This window comes from Naegleria lovaniensis, assembly GCF_003324165.1.
Source record: "Naegleria lovaniensis strain ATCC 30569 chromosome Unknown tig043, whole genome shotgun sequence".
Classification (NCBI taxonomy): Eukaryota; Heterolobosea; class Eutetramitea; order Acrasida; family Naegleriidae; genus Naegleria; species Naegleria lovaniensis.
In genome coordinates, this window is record NW_025407865.1 from 261,154 (window position 1) to 278,329 (window position 17,176).

General features: G+C 36.7%; 7 protein-coding genes across 7 annotated transcripts; 4 read left to right on the forward strand and 3 right to left on the reverse strand.

The window, feature by feature from the left end:
* Positions 1–259: 259 nt before the first annotated feature.
* C9374_010544 (uncharacterized protein) lies at positions 260–1,717 on the forward strand (the record flags this gene model as incomplete). The annotated part of the gene is made up of 2 exons (XM_044686100.1): positions 260–464; positions 597–1,717. 2 exons carry the CDS (start codon positions 260–262, stop codon positions 1,715–1,717), a joined length of 1,326 nt encoding a protein of 441 aa, XP_044543974.1.
* A 125-nt stretch (positions 1,718–1,842) lies between these two features.
* Positions 1,843–4,227, reverse strand: C9374_010545 (uncharacterized protein; the record flags this gene model as incomplete). The annotated part of the gene is made up of 1 exon (XM_044686101.1): positions 1,843–4,227. The coding sequence occupies one exon, from the start codon at positions 4,225–4,227 to the stop codon at positions 1,843–1,845; it is 2,385 nt and encodes a 794-aa protein (XP_044543975.1).
* An 854-nt stretch (positions 4,228–5,081) lies between these two features.
* C9374_010546 (uncharacterized protein) lies at positions 5,082–6,332 on the forward strand (the record flags this gene model as incomplete). The annotated part of the gene is made up of 1 exon (XM_044686102.1): positions 5,082–6,332. One exon carries the CDS (start codon positions 5,082–5,084, stop codon positions 6,330–6,332), a length of 1,251 nt encoding a protein of 416 aa, XP_044543976.1.
* A 143-nt stretch (positions 6,333–6,475) lies between these two features.
* C9374_010547 (uncharacterized protein) lies at positions 6,476–8,962 on the forward strand (the record flags this gene model as incomplete). The annotated part of the gene is made up of 2 exons (XM_044686103.1): positions 6,476–7,571; positions 7,656–8,962. The coding sequence occupies 2 exons, from the start codon at positions 6,476–6,478 to the stop codon at positions 8,960–8,962; spliced, it is 2,403 nt and encodes an 800-aa protein (XP_044543977.1).
* Positions 8,963–9,414: 452 nt separating this feature from the next.
* Positions 9,415–13,707, forward strand: C9374_010548 (uncharacterized protein; the record flags this gene model as incomplete). Its single annotated transcript, XM_044686104.1, has 1 exon — positions 9,415–13,707. One exon carries the CDS (start codon positions 9,415–9,417, stop codon positions 13,705–13,707), a length of 4,293 nt encoding a protein of 1,430 aa, XP_044543978.1.
* Positions 13,708–13,753: 46 nt separating this feature from the next.
* C9374_010549 (uncharacterized protein) lies at positions 13,754–15,633 on the reverse strand (the record flags this gene model as incomplete). The annotated part of the gene is made up of 2 exons (XM_044686105.1): positions 13,754–15,052; positions 15,184–15,633. 2 exons carry the CDS (start codon positions 15,631–15,633, stop codon positions 13,754–13,756), a joined length of 1,749 nt encoding a protein of 582 aa, XP_044543979.1.
* A 236-nt stretch (positions 15,634–15,869) lies between these two features.
* C9374_010550 (uncharacterized protein) lies at positions 15,870–16,583 on the reverse strand (the record flags this gene model as incomplete). The annotated part of the gene is made up of 1 exon (XM_044686107.1): positions 15,870–16,583. The coding sequence occupies one exon, from the start codon at positions 16,581–16,583 to the stop codon at positions 15,870–15,872; it is 714 nt and encodes a 237-aa protein (XP_044543980.1).
* Between the last annotated feature and the right edge of the window lie 593 nt (positions 16,584–17,176).

Genomic DNA, 17,176 nt, shown 5'->3' on the forward strand with positions numbered 1-17,176 from the left:
AAAATTGAAAAAAGGAATATACAAGAATCTTTAAAGATTCAATAGAAAAAAATTGGAAAAGATTCAACCGAAGTTTTTCAATCACCCTCTTATTTTCCATTATTTCCATCTTATCCATACAGTTAAATATATATTTATACCCCCAATTTATTGTATTATAACAACTTCCGACTAGAAGAAGAAGAAGAATTAATTCTCATCATCATCCCTTCTCCGTTTCATTTGAATTCAAATCTTAAAAGATATAAACAAACCCATCATGTCTGCAGAGCCTCTCTTTAAATGTGATCATAGTGATGATCCTGATTTTCCGAAGAGTTTTGAGTTTCTTCAAACAACCTCTCCAACGAATCCTCATGCTAAGAATTTGCTTGGAAAGGAAATTACAACACAACACAAGTTGGTGTTTTTCCAACAAGTGATTGATCTTGTGAGATATGTATTATGTTGGACTCCATCATCGGGTATGTTTTAATGATCTTTTTCATTGTTGTTGATCTGTAATTACAATGAATGAACTTTGCTGATTATGATGGTTATTGAAATGAATGGATCCATCAATTTCCATTGGAAATGTTGGATGATGATTCATTTAGATTCGGGAAAACAAACAGCCTATGAAGAACTCTTTGGTTCCGAACCTGAATTGAATCCTTTCAAGAATTTATTGTTTGATGAAAAAATTAGTTTGTTGAGCGGAGTGAGAGAATATATTAAGGAACATCCTGATAGTGTTCAATTGGATCATTCGGTCGTGGTGGAGGACTCTAGTTTATATGAACAAGAATTGTATGACAAGCCCAATGAAGATGTTTCTAAAAATTTTGCAAAATTGAACATTCATACCAATTTGAAAGATGGCAAACACAGTAGTGAATCGTTCTTGCAAAATGTCAAGAAGAATGTCTTTGGTCTCTCTGCGGAGGAGTATTTATTGTTGAGAAAATCTGTTCATTTGTGCAATACGGGAATTTATTTATTTATTCGAGGTTGGGATCCTCAATGCACCACAGGAACTCCTCAACGAGTTGCTAAACTCATTGTCGATAATATGGCATGGCGATGGATTTACACTCCAGAACTGACCAAGTGGGATGACATTGTTGAAAGTGCAAAATATGGATCTCTCTATGATTATGGATTTGATCTTGAAGGAAATCCAATGCTTTACATGATTGTTGGAAGAGAAAATTTGAAAACCAAAATGGATGATCGAGCATTAATGTTACGTTTTCGTCACTTGTGTCTCTGCTTTGAACATATGGTCGATCGACTCTATGATGGTTCCTCTCAAAACTATCTCGGCAAGGATGAGAAGGATCATTTAGGCCAAGCTCCGTTCCAAATTACTTGGGTTGTTGACATCAAAGATAGCTCGATTAATATTGACTTGGTCAAGAAGATCAAATTCATTTTTGATTTGCTTGGTTTCTATTATCCTGAACGTTCTGAGCTTGTGTTTGTCATGAACGTGCCATGGTACGGAAAAATGTTGTGGGCAGTAATTTCTCAATTTTTGACACAGAGACAACGAGATCAATATCAATTCTTATCAGATCCTTACATTTCAAGACTCACGAAATCGATTGATCCCAAATTCATTAGCTCTGACTTGAACATTTCAGGAATTGGTGCTGGCACTGATTCAACCTATACATTTAACATTCGGAATAGAATGAAAAAGTACAGTGGAGAGCGTGTTGTGAAATGGATTTAACATTTTTTGTAAATTTTGATATGTAAATATTTCATAATGAGAGAAATAAATTATTAGATGAGAGAAGTGTATATTCTTTAGATTGTTGTTCTAGTTTGTCAATATTTGAAATACCCATGTCACAATTACATGAATACTGAATTAAATGACACATTCGTCCTTCTTCGTGGTGAGGAAGGTGCTGTGGATTGACTGGATGCCCGATCCAGTAGTGAATTCATCGACCGACTGGTTGTTGTTGTCGTTGTCGTTGCACTTTTGGAAGGAGTCGAATCTGAAAAGAAAGAAAATAAGGGTTTTGAAAAAAATTTTGTCGAAGATCTCGTTCCTGACAACATCATGAGAGAACTTGGAGAAGTAAGAGTGGTAGTAGAAGTTGTTGGCGTCGTCGTTTTCGTCATAGAATTATTAACTTGTGAAATGTTAGTTTTTTGAAAGAAATCTGTAAAATCTCGTAAACTTTCATAAATACTTCTGCCCGAGTTATTTTTCGAATGAATATCCACTCGTGAATCTTCCCATAGCTTTGAAATAATTTTCCTTAAATTTTGTTTTTTGTGTTTGTGTGAAATTTGAAGAAATGATTTTGTGCCCTTGTTGGCAGCATTGTAAGGACTTGTACCTTTAACTGTTAATAAATCTCCATTAAGCTGTTTTTGTTGCAACAATTCTGAACTTGTATTTTTCGATTTTGAAGCATTTTTCAAATGTTGATGAACTTCGATCAATGATGAAACTGCAGAGTGTAATGGAGTTTCTCCCTTCCTATTCTTAATTTGGAAAAACATGAAGGTTGAATCTATTGATGATGAATCTTGCATCTGATTTTTCAAATTTTGTTGTTGTTGTTGACGCATCTGTGACAAATTATTGAAATCGTTCCAACTGTCAACATTCACTTCTCTAAATATTTCAAAAATTTGTAAAAAAATTTCAACAATCTGAACTTGTCCCGTTCGACAAGCTATATGAAACGGAGTGTCTCCTTCAAAATCCTGAGCAATCATCAACTCGGAAATTTCACCATAGCCCGCCATGAGTGTGAAAATTCGAATAAAATCACAACAGTCATGAAGAGCTGCTAAATGAAAACAATTTCGTTTGTTGACATCGGTTTGAGAGGAAAGATGAAGTTTGGAAAAAGTATCCATAGGTAGGGTTTCAGGAAGGTTATTGTCATGGGTGGTTAGAAGTGATGGTTGTTCTTTTTGAGAATTACTAGAATTGGTGATTGAAAGATTGCTATTTTTGGAATGATTGGATGAATATTCAATTTCTTTGGAAATTAAATAAGAGAGAAAATACAATCGATTCCAATGTTGGTGTTTGTTTTTTGGAGACTTGTCTTGTTCATCTAGCAATAATCCTTCCAAAGAAAAATTCTGACTTTCCAAATTTGGAGAATTTTCAATATCCCAAGAAGGAAACAATCGACTCGGAGAATTCAAGGTCGAAACAGGTGACACCTGCACCACGACAGCGGTACCAGACGACGAAGAAGCTCTTGTCCATTTCGCCACTTGTTCTTCTTTTTCATCTTTTGAATAACATTTGATCGCGTACAATAAAGGAGTACACTTCAATTGATCCAATGAATGTAGAATTGGATTTCGATGTGAATTTTGTTCCAAAATTAGTTTCAATCCCTTCACGTTGAAGTTCTCGACAGCAATATGAAGGAGGGATTGTGAATTTCCAGTTTTTTTCAAGTTGATACATTGAGGTTGATAATCAATAAGAGTTTGTAAAATTTCAAAATGTGAATTTTGCATGGCTAAATGTAAAGGAGTATTTCCAAAAGTGTCTTTCATGGAAATAATGTCAATTTTAGATGTTATACACAAGCTTCGATGTAAGCTTAATAGAACTGTCACGGCTTTGAAAGCTCCTGACATGCAAGCGTAATGTAAAGGAGTTGATAAATTGTTATCGAGTACTGAAAATGCATCGGCTCCTCCTCCATAGCGAATTAAAAACGCAACTAAATTAGGATAATTATATTGACACGCTCGATGTAAGAGTGTAGGACCTCGCTTGTCACTTGCCAAATCTCGCATTTCTTGTAAATTTAAATATTGAAGAGTGGATAATTCCAATGCTTGTTCTTGTTGATTTTTTTGAATTCCATAAAACTTTGATAGTTGTTGAATCACGGTCCATTCCACATTTTTGTAAAATTTCACAAATTCCGATTGATGAGAAATAATTTGTTGATGAATTTGTAATTCATCCGAATCGATTCGTTCTTGTTGGAAAACTAGTTGACCAATATATTCACTCATATTCAAAAAGGATGATGAAGGAGGAGAAGATTTTCTAGTTTCTGTTGTTGCTGTTTGCGTGGATGTCGTGACGATTGGAACAAAATGATTGTCAACAGTCAAGACATCACTCACGGCTTGATTGGTCTCTGTCGATGGATGGAAACTATTCGTTCGACCTTGAGACAATAATTCAAACCATCGTGCAAGAATATTCTCTTCCGAAACAGACGAAGAATGGCTTGTCATTTGTATTGAAATTTCAGAAATGTCATTATTACATGTTGATGCATGTGTTGTGGAAAATCTCATCGGAAATTGTAAAATGTGAAAATTATTGTAATGCACTTGATGAAATGGTTAAATGTTCGGAACGAGTTAGATGCCAGTGAGAGGAAGAAGAGAATTGGTTGGGTTGGTTGTTGTTCTATTTTTTTAGGGGAATTTTCGAAAATTGATTATGATGATTAATGACAGTTGTGGTATTTTCAATGATCAAAATAGAAAGCTCGAGGTAGATTTGGTAAGAAATAATCGATTATTTCATTCGTTGAAAAGTTTATACAAGAATTATGTCTTTGGTTATATAAATTAAGAAAGTCGTTACGTTTCTTGTTGTTGCTTGCACACTGCTGACTGTCAATTGTCAACGTTGTACTCATGAATAGTGAAAGTATTACTTTCAAAAAAGATGAGCAAACCATTAAGATGTTAAGGTACCCTCTCACGAGATCCGTGTTTAATTTTTCAAACTTTTCTTTGAATTGGAAAGCATGAAACCTGTGCTGTAACAAGTTCCATCATCAGATATTCTTGTAATTGTCTCATATTCCATAAAATGATCATAAAAATACTTGAAAGTGGCAAGTTCCTATCAAGTACTGTTTCGTTCTCATCAAAGCATTCAACGATATAACCTTCTCAATTCTAAATATGTCCAAATCTTTGAGAGGAAAAGATTTTTCAAAGTTGAGTCAAAAACCAATCAAAGAAAAGTTGCAGCAACGAATCCATAACAACGGCCTCAAAAAAAATTCACAACTGGAACCTGCAAGATTGCACAAGTTCAACAAACAAATTCACACTGGACCACCTCTTTAAACATGACACGTTTTGTCTTGTCTTGTCTTGCACTGTGCCTATGGTTAACTGCCACTTGTCAAAGCCAACAATTATTATTTTCGAGTAGTACTCAAGGACAATTCGGACAAACCTACACAGCCAACTACAACCACAATGATTTTACCTATCAAACTTCTCCGACGACCTCTTTACAAGTCACTTTCACACAACCTTCTCTTTCTCCAGCTTTTATCCCATTCCAATTTTCCACTAAACAATTGTCAGTTTCGGATTACAAAAATTTTGATTATCCCAGGACTCCATTTCCTTCATTGACCTTGCTAGCAGTGTATGAAGTGGATACTTTTCAACTGAATGGACAATATCCTTCTGATTTGAGAATTCAAATGACATTTTCATATCCACAAGGAGTGATGAACCTCTATGCCAATTCTTTTGAATTATCTATATTTAGTAATTCTCAGCAAAGATTTGGCGATACAGCTGTTCGTGTGGAATATGGAAAGAAAGTATATTTTGAACAACCTCTTGCTATTGCACCATTTGGAGCGCCTTTGATCATTGGTCTGTTTGCTTATCAAGTTGCTCCTCAATTTGGTGAGTTTTATCAAGTGGCAGGACCAAGTCAATATGAATTCTTGTTAGATTCGAGTTTGTCACAAACATTGACCATGGTATTTCCATCTCCTTCTCAGCAACAATTTCCAGGATATTATGGTCCTAAATTTCGATTGGATAAAACCAAATCGTTTTATCAATCGGTTCCAAATGGATATATTGCATTGCAAGGACTTCAATATACTCCTGCAGATAATGCGAATCAACCTGTGGCCAATAATTTCTATTGGAATTTTAAATTTTCTTCCAGTTTGGGATTTAAGGATATTTATGGAAATAAGGTCAATATTAATCCAAATACTTTGACCTGTGTGTGCTTGGGCTCTAATCAAGAAGCTGTCTTTGCGCAACAAGCACTTATTTCTGTTGATTCATTGAAATGTGGTTTTGGAAATTCAATTTGTTCTCCAATGGCCATTGTTGGAAAAGTTTACACCAATCCTTCGAACAGTGTAAAACCCATTCCAAGTTCTTCTTTCGTGTCAAAGAATGAAACTCAGCAACTTGAGAAAACCATTCAAACCTTGTATGGAATTGCAATTTCAGCTCTTGTCTATGCGATTGTGGTTTCCTTGTGTTTGGTTGTGGCAGTGATTGGAGGTGTTTGTTTTGTGTATCGAATGAATCGTAGAGAATATGTCAGAATTCAATAATGATCGATTGGATCATTTCAATGGGAAGTGTTATTAAATAATATCAAATTGGCATGAAATTTGGATCAAATGGATTTACCACTCAAGTAACTTTGCTGAAAACATTCTCAAGGGTTGTTCCGCATCTACACCACACGTAAAAAATGCCTTCTTCTCCGATTCTGAGGATGGGAGTTGTGTCTTCCTCTCCAGGCTCATCATCGGCTCGTTCTTCGGAAGCACAAAATAAAGCGGTCCATGTGATTGTTGAGGAGGAAGATCATCATCAACAAGAACGACATGATAAAGATCATCAGCATGAATATATTGTCATCAGCTCTCAAACCGAAGAGTATGAAGATGATGAGGTTGTAGAGTCGGAAGTGGTGGTGATGGATCATCAAGTTTCGGAACCACACAAACATCACGTGATTTCATCTCCAATTTTAATTTCGGAAGAGAATTTTAACTGCAACTCTAATTTCGATTTTGAAAACAACATGTACCATATCTTATATTTTTGTAACACTCATCATTCTTCAAAGAAAGTTGGATCTGACTCTACCGTATCCACCATTAATTCTCCCCATGCAACTTTTAAAAAACTTAATTTTCGAAATTTGTTAAATGATTACATGATACGGAAAATGTACTGCTCCTCCTATGTCCTTATTGAAAATTCAAAAGGTGATATCTATGAATGCACTCCAATGACAACTTCCGATATTGGATCAGAATTACAAAAATTGAAAAAGATTAATTTTCCATTCATACCAAGAGTTACATCAGAGGGCAAAGGAGTTTCACGATACTACATCTCAGCGAGTAATGAAATTTGGAGCGCTCACGGTTCTTCAAAATTCAACAAAGAGCCTATTGAAAAGATTCCGAAGATATTGAGAATTTTTGTGGGCTATGGTCATTCTGCATTATTATCTGAGAAGGGTATCTTTTTAAAATCAGCAAATGCGTCTCAATTTGCATTTTTTGACATTGGACCACTAGGGGAAATGGAAAGGATTGAGGACATTCAATTTGGGCTTCAACATTTCGTTATTTACAAATCAAATTTGGGAAATACAAATTTAGGAAAGTTAATACTTTGTGGAAATAATGATCTAGGTCAACTCGCTGCTGAATCCAGAATTTTAAAGGCGGAAAAGCCTATTGTAATCGATTGGAGCAAGGGAAGAGTGAAAAAAATCGATTGTTTAAACTGTACTTGCGTGTTGACAGAGTCGGGAGATTTATATGTGACAGGTATGGTAGTTTATCTTTCATTTTTGGGGTATTTTACAATGTATTCTTGCTGTCGTATTTTATAATGATTCTTCAACTAATCAGGTGAAAATGCACATGGAGAACTTTCTGTCGGAGATACAACAAATCGCTTTGGGTTTGTGAAAGCGAACTCACCTTCTCCGCTCATTGATTTCGCTTGTGGAAAGCACATTATGGTTGCCTTGTCAACTTTGCACGAGCTTTTTGTTTGTGGAGATAACAAATGGATGAAACTTGTTTTACACGGTACAGAATGCCCGGATAAAATCACAGAATTTATCAAGATCAATATACCTCGAGGATTTATCATGAATAACATTTCATGTAAAGATGATTGTGTCATGTTATATAATGCCTCTCAACACTACGAAGCAACTGTTTTGCAACACGGGCAAGCCATATTACGAAAGTTTCCTCATGACCATGTCAGCTCACTAGGTTGCCCAATTTTTTTGCCCCTACTAGAAAAGATGGCACCCAAACTGTGTCGCCTCAGTATTGGCTCTTCATTTTTACCTTTATCGAGCATGGCAGCAGACGAAAAGAGAATGCTTATACTTGTGGTTCATTCATTGCTTTATAATTGTCAGCATGACTTGTATTACTGCGAAAATACCAATGATCTTGTCACTGCATTATATATTCTAAGTTTGATCAATGGAGAGTTACAAGATATGGCTAATATTCTTCTCGATTCGATTCAAAGGAGAATTTCTTCTTGGAATATTTTACACTTACTAGATACCGTTTGTGCATATTTGGAAAAGCTGAAGCAATTCATGAAATCATCTCAAGCTAATAATTTTATTCAACTCAAATACCTAGAAGCGTTACGAGAATATTTTCTTGACTGTATCAAGTGCAATGAGGACAATGAAAATTTTGACAAGAACAAGTTGCAAAAATACCTGCCCAACCTTTGGCAACGAAAACCAAAAAACAAAATTCATGCAATAATTGGTGATGCTAAAACCACGACGTTGAAGGATGCTTTAGTTTCATTGTTTTATGATCCAATTCATGCGGATCTCGAAGTATTTTTGACTCTGTCGAGCACGGTAAAGCTGCACAAAACTGTTCTATTTTCTGGAATGACCAAATTACAGAATATTCTTGAGAATTTGGACCCTAGTATCATGTCAGAAAATGGTACGGATTGTTCCATTACAAATTTATTTTTCTTCCTGATATTTGAACCTATTAAGGAGGGCATTTCTCAAGGCGACCATGAGATGGCAGAGAATGAATTTGGAGATTTGTGTCAACTGCTTTTGAAATTTTGCTATGGAATTTTTGAAAGGCAAAGTATTACAGAACGAATGGTCATTCCATTGCTTCCATGGCCAATTATTTGGGAATGGAATTATTAACTCATGTTGTGTGTGACATTTTTGCTGAAACCATGACTGTGGAGAATTTTCTACAACGCTCTCTGTGGTTCACCAAAGAAATGAACGAGTCCAACCCACATGTCACTACTGCCGCACAATTAGGAGAAGTGATTATTAATTTTGGATCCGAGCATGCAAAGCAAATTTTGAGCGAGTATCGAGAGGAAGATTGGGAGCACGTCTCAGCTGTGTTATTGGTCAAGATGTTTAAAAGAAGCAAATGGAACAAGTAAGGCCAGCAGCAAATCGAGAGATTTCTTTGGCGCCATAAAAAAACTATCAAAAAAAATTAATGCTTCCTAACGGTTATTATTATTTGTGTCATCATTGAAAGATTGAATCATCACGGGTTATAGAGCTATTTGCTCGTTCATCAAAAGACAAAGAAATTAAGAAGTTTTTATTGATTTGTAATAATACCACATTGTCCAATGATACAACGGCCGGCCAGTGCAGGTCCCACTCGCAAACAACAAAAAACTCCCTCCGATGATCTCTCAACGACATCCGACTGTGGTTTCAATCATAACAATATTGAAAGTGGTCAATTAGTACTTTGTACAAAGAGTATCAAACAAAAGAAGGTACCCTCTACCAATTACATTGACTTGACGAGGGAATTGGCACGAGATGCTCCATTGTTTGAACAACAGCAACAACAACAACAACCAAAATCAGCTAGGACCATCTCCAGCACAAGCAGACCTTCTTCTGCATCTAGCGTGAATCGGATCTATCGAAATACGAACACACATCACAAAGAATTGGATAAGGAAAAATCATTTCTTAGAATTTCCACATCACCCTTACCTTTTTCAAGACCAACTAGTGCATCTCCGAGCATTCGGCCAGCATCTGCTCTCAGTGCACGAAGTAATACCTCGTCCGTGGTCTCTATTGCAAAGAATAGCAACACGAGTATTTCAGGAGTAAGCAAGAAAACCTTTCGAGGAATTATTGAGCAAAACTACTTGACGAAAAAGAAGGGCCGAGCACCCTATCATATTGATTATTCATTTAATGAAGAAGATGAGGAAGACGACGATAACTCGGATGCCGTTAATGTCACTAACTATGGTCATAATAACAAACAACAAGTTAGCACGAAGAGAGCAACACGACCACGAAGTGCATCCTCTACAGGAACACAATCGTCGAATAGACCTTGGTCAGCATCTTCTGTAACCTCGACCCGAAGAGGTTCAAAGAAGAGTAGAATTACTACAACTGAAACACCGTCCTCCTTACTAGATAATCCAACTACTGCTGCACTAACTACACCACCTACCTTATCTCATTATTCTCTTCCAACAAGCTCAAGTATCCAGAAACGAGTTGACAAACCTCCTAACACTGTCGATCGGCAAAACAAGTTCAATACTAGTTCAACTACTGCATTGCAACAACATAGGGCACAAGCGTCTCCATCTGTCTCATCTCTGAAAAAGACAAATTCCAAGAATGATATTTTCTTGACACGAACTGTCTCTTTCAAATCCATTTGTGATAGGAGCTGTGAAAGTGAGAGCGAAACAGATAGCGACGATGAAGAGGACATTATTATTTCAGAAATATCCAAAGAGCAACCAAAGCTCCTCTCGAGAACAGCCTCAGTCACAAGTGTAGGCTCCTTACAAAAGTCAACCACTTCTGACAGCAAACAGCACTCGTTATCTAGAACTAATTCTTCCACGAGTATCAACTCGTCTTCGTTGCAACGAGTAGAATCTAAGAAATCTCTGACCATCTCTGTAAATAATACCCCTACCGATACCCCTACCAACAAGGATCATGCTTCCAAGAGCAACAGCATGACCAAATCAGTATCTTCCCCACTATCTAAAAACTCACCTAACATGTCAAGCTTTAAAAAGTTTTTTGGTTCACCTAGAGACTCTGATTTCAGCTTTGGTGACGAATCGGATTCATTTATTGATGAGTTGAACGATGCTGCAGCTGTGTTAAAAACACACATTTTGGCTTTACCTAAAACAAAGAAGCAAAAAGCGTCACAATCTCAGAAAAGTAGCAATGTAAGGTCTCCACTCAAGCGCTCACCCACTGTTAAGAATGATTTTCTTTTATCTAGGAATAAGGTAGTCACTGATACCTTTGTGAAAGCAGTTGAAAAGCAAAATAAGCCATTTACTGACCTTATCAAAGATCCCACAAATGCTAAATCAAAGATCGGTGTAGACAGTTCCTATTGGAACATTGATACAGATTTATGTGTACAAAATGCAAGCGCGATGGTACAACAAGTTTCGTTTGCACCCGTGGAGGAAGAATCTACAAGTTTTAACAATTTTCAAAACCATACAGAAAAAATTAATCTACAATTGCCATGTAATGAGGAGTCAAACAACTTGAAAAAGTGTAACAATGTTGTTATTGATACTCGAACGACATATATCAGCGGAATTACTCACTCTGTTAATTCTGTACTTAATACTTGGAGTTCAAATATCGAGACAACCAAAGAAAAAGAAGAGGCTAAAGTTGTGATCAATGATACGCAAGCCATTGAACATGTTAAAGCAATGAGAGAATCTATTGAGATGATCCATTATGCGTCTTCCCCTCCATCTAAAAAACACCAACCCTCAAGGAATACAAGTTTGGAACTTTCCAAGCAAATTCTCCAGAAAGACCCATCATTTTTTGGTTTTGAGGTGAGCGAACAATTCATTAGCGATCTCAAACAAAAAGTAGAGATCGATGAAAATGTGGATGACATTACGAACCTCATAAGAGACTACAAGGAAGACATTTCTAAATCTAAAAAAGCGGTAGCTGTCAATGATTCCAGCGATTCTGAGAATGAAAAACCAAAGGTACCTGATATACCACTTAACGTTGGAAAAGAAAAACGAATGAAAGTGAACCAAAAAATTTTAAACGAACGAATTGCTGACATCAAGAAATACAGCTGGAAATATGCTGAATTAGAGAAGAGAGTTAAAGAAATTAAAAAAGAAATGAAAGAAAAAGAAAAGAAGCTGAATATTGAGGATTTTGTTAAAAAGAATGCAGACATGCCGCTTAAAACCATGAATGATGTTCGCAATAATCGAGAAAGAGTGATTCAACGGCAGGCCTTTATCAGAGAGCAAGCAGTCTTGAAGTTTAACGAACAAGAACGCCATCGCTGTGAAGAATTAGATCGTAAATTCGAAGAAAAGGAAAAGAGAAGACAAAATGCTACCAGTGAGAAAATGTCCAAAGTATACAAACAAACCATGTGGAAATTACAAAAAACATGGTTTCCCATCGTGAAAATTGGTTTGTTTATTTCTGCAATCACCGAGCCATTGCTAAGCGAACGAGTGAAACGTAAACGTGAAACTGATGAGAAGGTCGCTCTATTTGTTATGAGGAAACGATTACTACCTTACATTTTAAAAAGAAGAGACCAAAAACAACAAGCAGCTTTGCAAGTTATTCGTAAGAATTGGCTTATTTATGTCATTAATTTTAGAGTTCGAAGGAAAAAGAAAGCAGTTAATGTCATTGAACGATTCGTTCAAGACATTAACAAAACCAATAGAATGGTTCGAGCTGTATCTAGATTTATCAACGCCGTTAAGAAGATACAAAGATTTATCAAGAAATTCCTCTTTCGAAGAAGACTGCATCTCCACATGCTAAATCAGCAATACAAGAGATTGGAAATGGAATTCACAAAGAATCAAGCAAAGCAAGATATTGCTGAGGTGAAGTTCAAAATTGTGGATGTTTTAAAGAAGGTCAAAGAAACGGCATTCTTTGAAGAGCCATCAACAGCCACTGAGTCAAGAGCAATTCACCGCAGACAACAACATGCTCCACATGTTCCACAACCCGGGTCTGGCTGGGATGACGATACGAGTGGCATCCGTAGAACAAAGCTGGCAGTATCTGAAGCTAAAAAGACGCTCCGTCATGTACAAAAGTTTGTCATTGACGAATTGAAAGAACAAATTGCACAGACTCCAAACATACCACAATCAACAATTGATGGCAAAATGGTATCTCCACGATCTTCGAAGAAAGGGCCAATCATGTCGCATGCTGAAACAATTTTAAAACAAAGTGAGAGATGGGTCAAAGGTCTAGACGATTTTCCTTACCTTATTCACATTATTGAGAACAATATGTTGAAAAATCAGCTAGTTTTAAAGTTGGGACGAATGTTACGAATTACTCCAACAAAACGATGCCACAAAACATCAGATGCTATCCGAACGCGTATCATCAGAGAGGATTTAACAAGACGAATGCATCAAATTAGATTTGAGGAGCTCGAGATTGAAAAACGCAAAGAAAAAGCCGTACAAGCTCTTCAATTCCAAAAGAAAATGATGGCTCAACTTCAAAAACAACGATCGTTCAGCAATAGGATTTCTCTGCCTGCAGGTGTTACTACATCAGAATTACTCGCTGAGCAATTACAAAAACAGAACTCCATACTGCAAGAAGAGGCAGAAATTGAAAATGAAAGAAATGAATTGCTCAAGAAAAAGTCCATTGCCTACTTGCCACAGCACGCAATAGAAATTCTAGTGCGAAAGGGTCTCGAAGAAACATTAATGATGGAAAAACGAAGGCAACGACAACTTAATTCGCCAAGAAATGCTGTCACTTCATCTAATGACAAGCAAACAAATAATTTGTCTGATAGTTTTGAGAGCAGAATGGATGATTTTGATGAATATGAAGAAATATTGGACGAAAACTTGAATTAACTTATTCTGAAACTTGCAATACATTGGTGCTAAATTTTATTCACTTTTAACAGAGAACATTAATCAAGATCAACACGACAAAGATTAAACCTAGAATATATGGAAGCTCCAATCTTTTACACCCATGCTCCGCTCCATTCACGCTCACCGTTGCATTTCTTGATTTCATACTCTCCTCATTCTTGGAAACCACTGGTGCTGCCGATGATGGTTGTGCTGCCAATTCACATCTCGAGCCAGTAAATCCCTTCAAACATTGACACGAATTTCCACCCATACAATAACCGTGATTAGAACACGATGGAGATAATTCATTTGGAGCATATTCTAAACAAGTCGCCAGATTGCATTCTGGTAATGACACTCCTGCATGACTGCAATTATTCACTCCTACCAAACTTGGTAAAAACATCAATCCATTCAAAGTATTGAAATTTAACAAACTCATGGCAGAAAGATAGGAAGTCTCAGCCGATGATGCCTTACTCTTGTTTAAGTAATATATTCGTCTCAATAACGTTTGAATTGTGTCATTAACACTTTTCCAAACTCCAAATCCTCCTGTTGGAATTGAGGATGATAGAGCATAAGGAGACAATCCTGGATTACAACTCGTCACGCCATTACTATAATCGACACGATACCATCCAGGAGTACCATCCCAATAATTTACAAATCGAGGAAATTGAGCATCTTGATTCCAAATTCGACCAATGAGAGCATTGGAAAATGCATCTCTCCATCTCGACACTGGAATTAATGAGCTCGGTGTGTGAAAAATACTTTTCACAGCTTCAAAATTATAGAACAGAGCATCAAATGTTTGCACCAATCTTCGGGCATGACTAATGTCCCATCCGCTCGTATCAACAATAGGCACACTCGAAGGAGGAACATTTACAATTTTTGTTCCATTGGCCAAACACGTGACAGGAGGAAAGGTTTCATGCTTCCAATAACCAGCATAACGATTATCGGCGTACAGGCGATCAAATCCACGATCCAAATCACCGGCCTCTGCTTGCATATTTCCATAAGATGCAATTTTCACACTCTGAATAGATATTCTTGCATTCAACAATGCCAAGAGTCCCTTAAAAAACGATTCAATATTCGAGTGTTCTTGAGGAGTAGCAAACGAAGCAAACAAATTAGGATCTCTCTGATAAATTCCAGCCAATTCTGAAACGGTAGTAATGACCCATAATTCCTTATCTGAGAAGAAGTATTTTGAAGAGCCATCGGTGACATTCAAATAGGTCAATGGAAGTCTGGTCGCGATCGTGGCATTCCAACTTGTGAGCGACCATCGAGCAACATGCTGCCAACTTGTTTTTACTGCCTGCTGCATGAAAGATGTCATATTTTCAGTTCGAGCGTTTTGTGGAAGTGCAGAAATAGCATTTGCAGTGAGAGAAATTAATCCCACATATTGACTCGAACACAAAATCACTTCAATTCCCAACAATTTGTTACCTGTACATATGGCTCCCCTCTACAAATCCATCTTGGATAATTATCACGTGGGTCAATTTCCAATTTGGAAAACGTTGGCAACAAGACACTAGCAACGTCATGCAACAAGTCATTATGCATGTTTCCACATCTTCGAATCATGCCCACCAGATTTGCCAAATACAATTGAGTATCATACAAGGCGTACGTGTCATTGTTTAACAGCAAGCGTTGAGTAACTTGTTGTTGGATCAAGTATGACTTCATGGAGGATTTCCAAATCGAGCGAAGCTCAGACACTACTGTGCCATTACATCCAAAATATGAATTCGTGGATTCTATTGTCGCCAATTGAGATTTTGTGAAAGCAACAGAGGAATTCACAAAAAGTAACAGGAAGGAACAAAGAAAAAGCACAATCAACGAATAATTCGACCGTATTGATAGTAATTCGTGTTGAACGGATGACATGTTTTGGATTTTTTTCATGATGAAACTAGTGTGTGAAAAATGTGCGGATCGATTTGTGAGATGGAACGGGTCACGCCTATTTCTCGATCAGTTGTCATTAACATTACTTTTTGTCCGATTGAAAATTCGCTTTTGAGGCATTCACAATTTGTGTATTTACTGTTGTTATTTACATTTTAAGAGGTAAACAACTAGGCTTACATGTGAGATTTTGAGAGGTTGTTGATACAAGTGGCTTAATTTCTTCTCTGAACAATCGTTGTTCTTCTTGGTTGTGAATGATACATATTTTGAGTTTGTTGTAATTGTTGTTGTTGTGAAAATGTTTGTTGAGAGAATTGTTGTTGCTGTGGGGTTTGAGGAATCATGACACTCAATGGAACACTCGTATTATTATTATTGGTATTAGTATTGGTCAATGAAGAAATTGAAGGAAAGGTTAACGTGGATGGAGGATGACTTGTTGTTGTTGTGAAAGGAGAGCTTTGAGATAAAAATGCATGAGAAGGCAATCGATTCGTAGCAATTAATTCAATACATCTCTTCAAAGACACGTCAAAATTCCATTGATATTGTAATAAACAATCATAGGCAAAGACGTGAATGAGTCGTGTCTGACTCATTAATTTCATAACCAATTCCATTCGATAGAGACATAATTGAATATTAAATTGAGCTTCTTCGGCAATTCGTCTTGCGAGAAAGACATTGTTCATACCATATTTTTCACATAGTTCACGACAGAAACTGACAGTAGCTTGGAAACATGCGTCCAAGTTCCAACCGAAAAATGTTAAATAATGAGAACACTTGTCTTGGGATTCACCAGTGACTTGTGACAGTTGAGAGATCATGTACAATTTGGTTGTTTGTTCTTGAGTTAATTGTGGAGGTTGAAAGAATGAATTGGAAGAAGCGAAGGGAGCAGTTGGAGTGGCAAAGGTCAACATTTTTGACAAGTGGCAGTTTGTTTAAAAAAGAGTTGATGATCAATTAGTAATGATGAAAGTAAAATTACAGAGAGAGATCTGATCGCTTGATCAAAAGTTAGGGACAGGTATCGGAAGAGAGTTTGGGTCAATTTTCAATTTTTTTCATGGATGATTCAAATTCATCTCTCAATTTGATCAAATGACATTTGACTTCAAAAGATTTTTTTCAAAGACAGGTGACACTTTGACAATTCTTCCTCAGTTTTCTAGATTTTGAGGAACTCGATTACAACACACAGTTTGGTACTGCAGATTTTCATTGCTGTTTCTTTGAGGAGTGCATGAAGAATTTAAAGAATACACTGGCGCCAAACAGCCATCAACAACCATCAAACCACTTACCTATCGCTTCACAAAAGACAACTTGTTACTCCTCCTTTCAATCTGTCATTGCCATTTCGAAATGAAAATTGGTGCCAAATGCACACGAAAGGCATGCACGAATTTTGATTGTTAAATATGAAAACAACAAGGAACAAGGCTTTAGAAACATATTTGAAAAAAAACAACTCACTACTTTCATTCTCGAAAACAACCTATTGCTAGTCCTC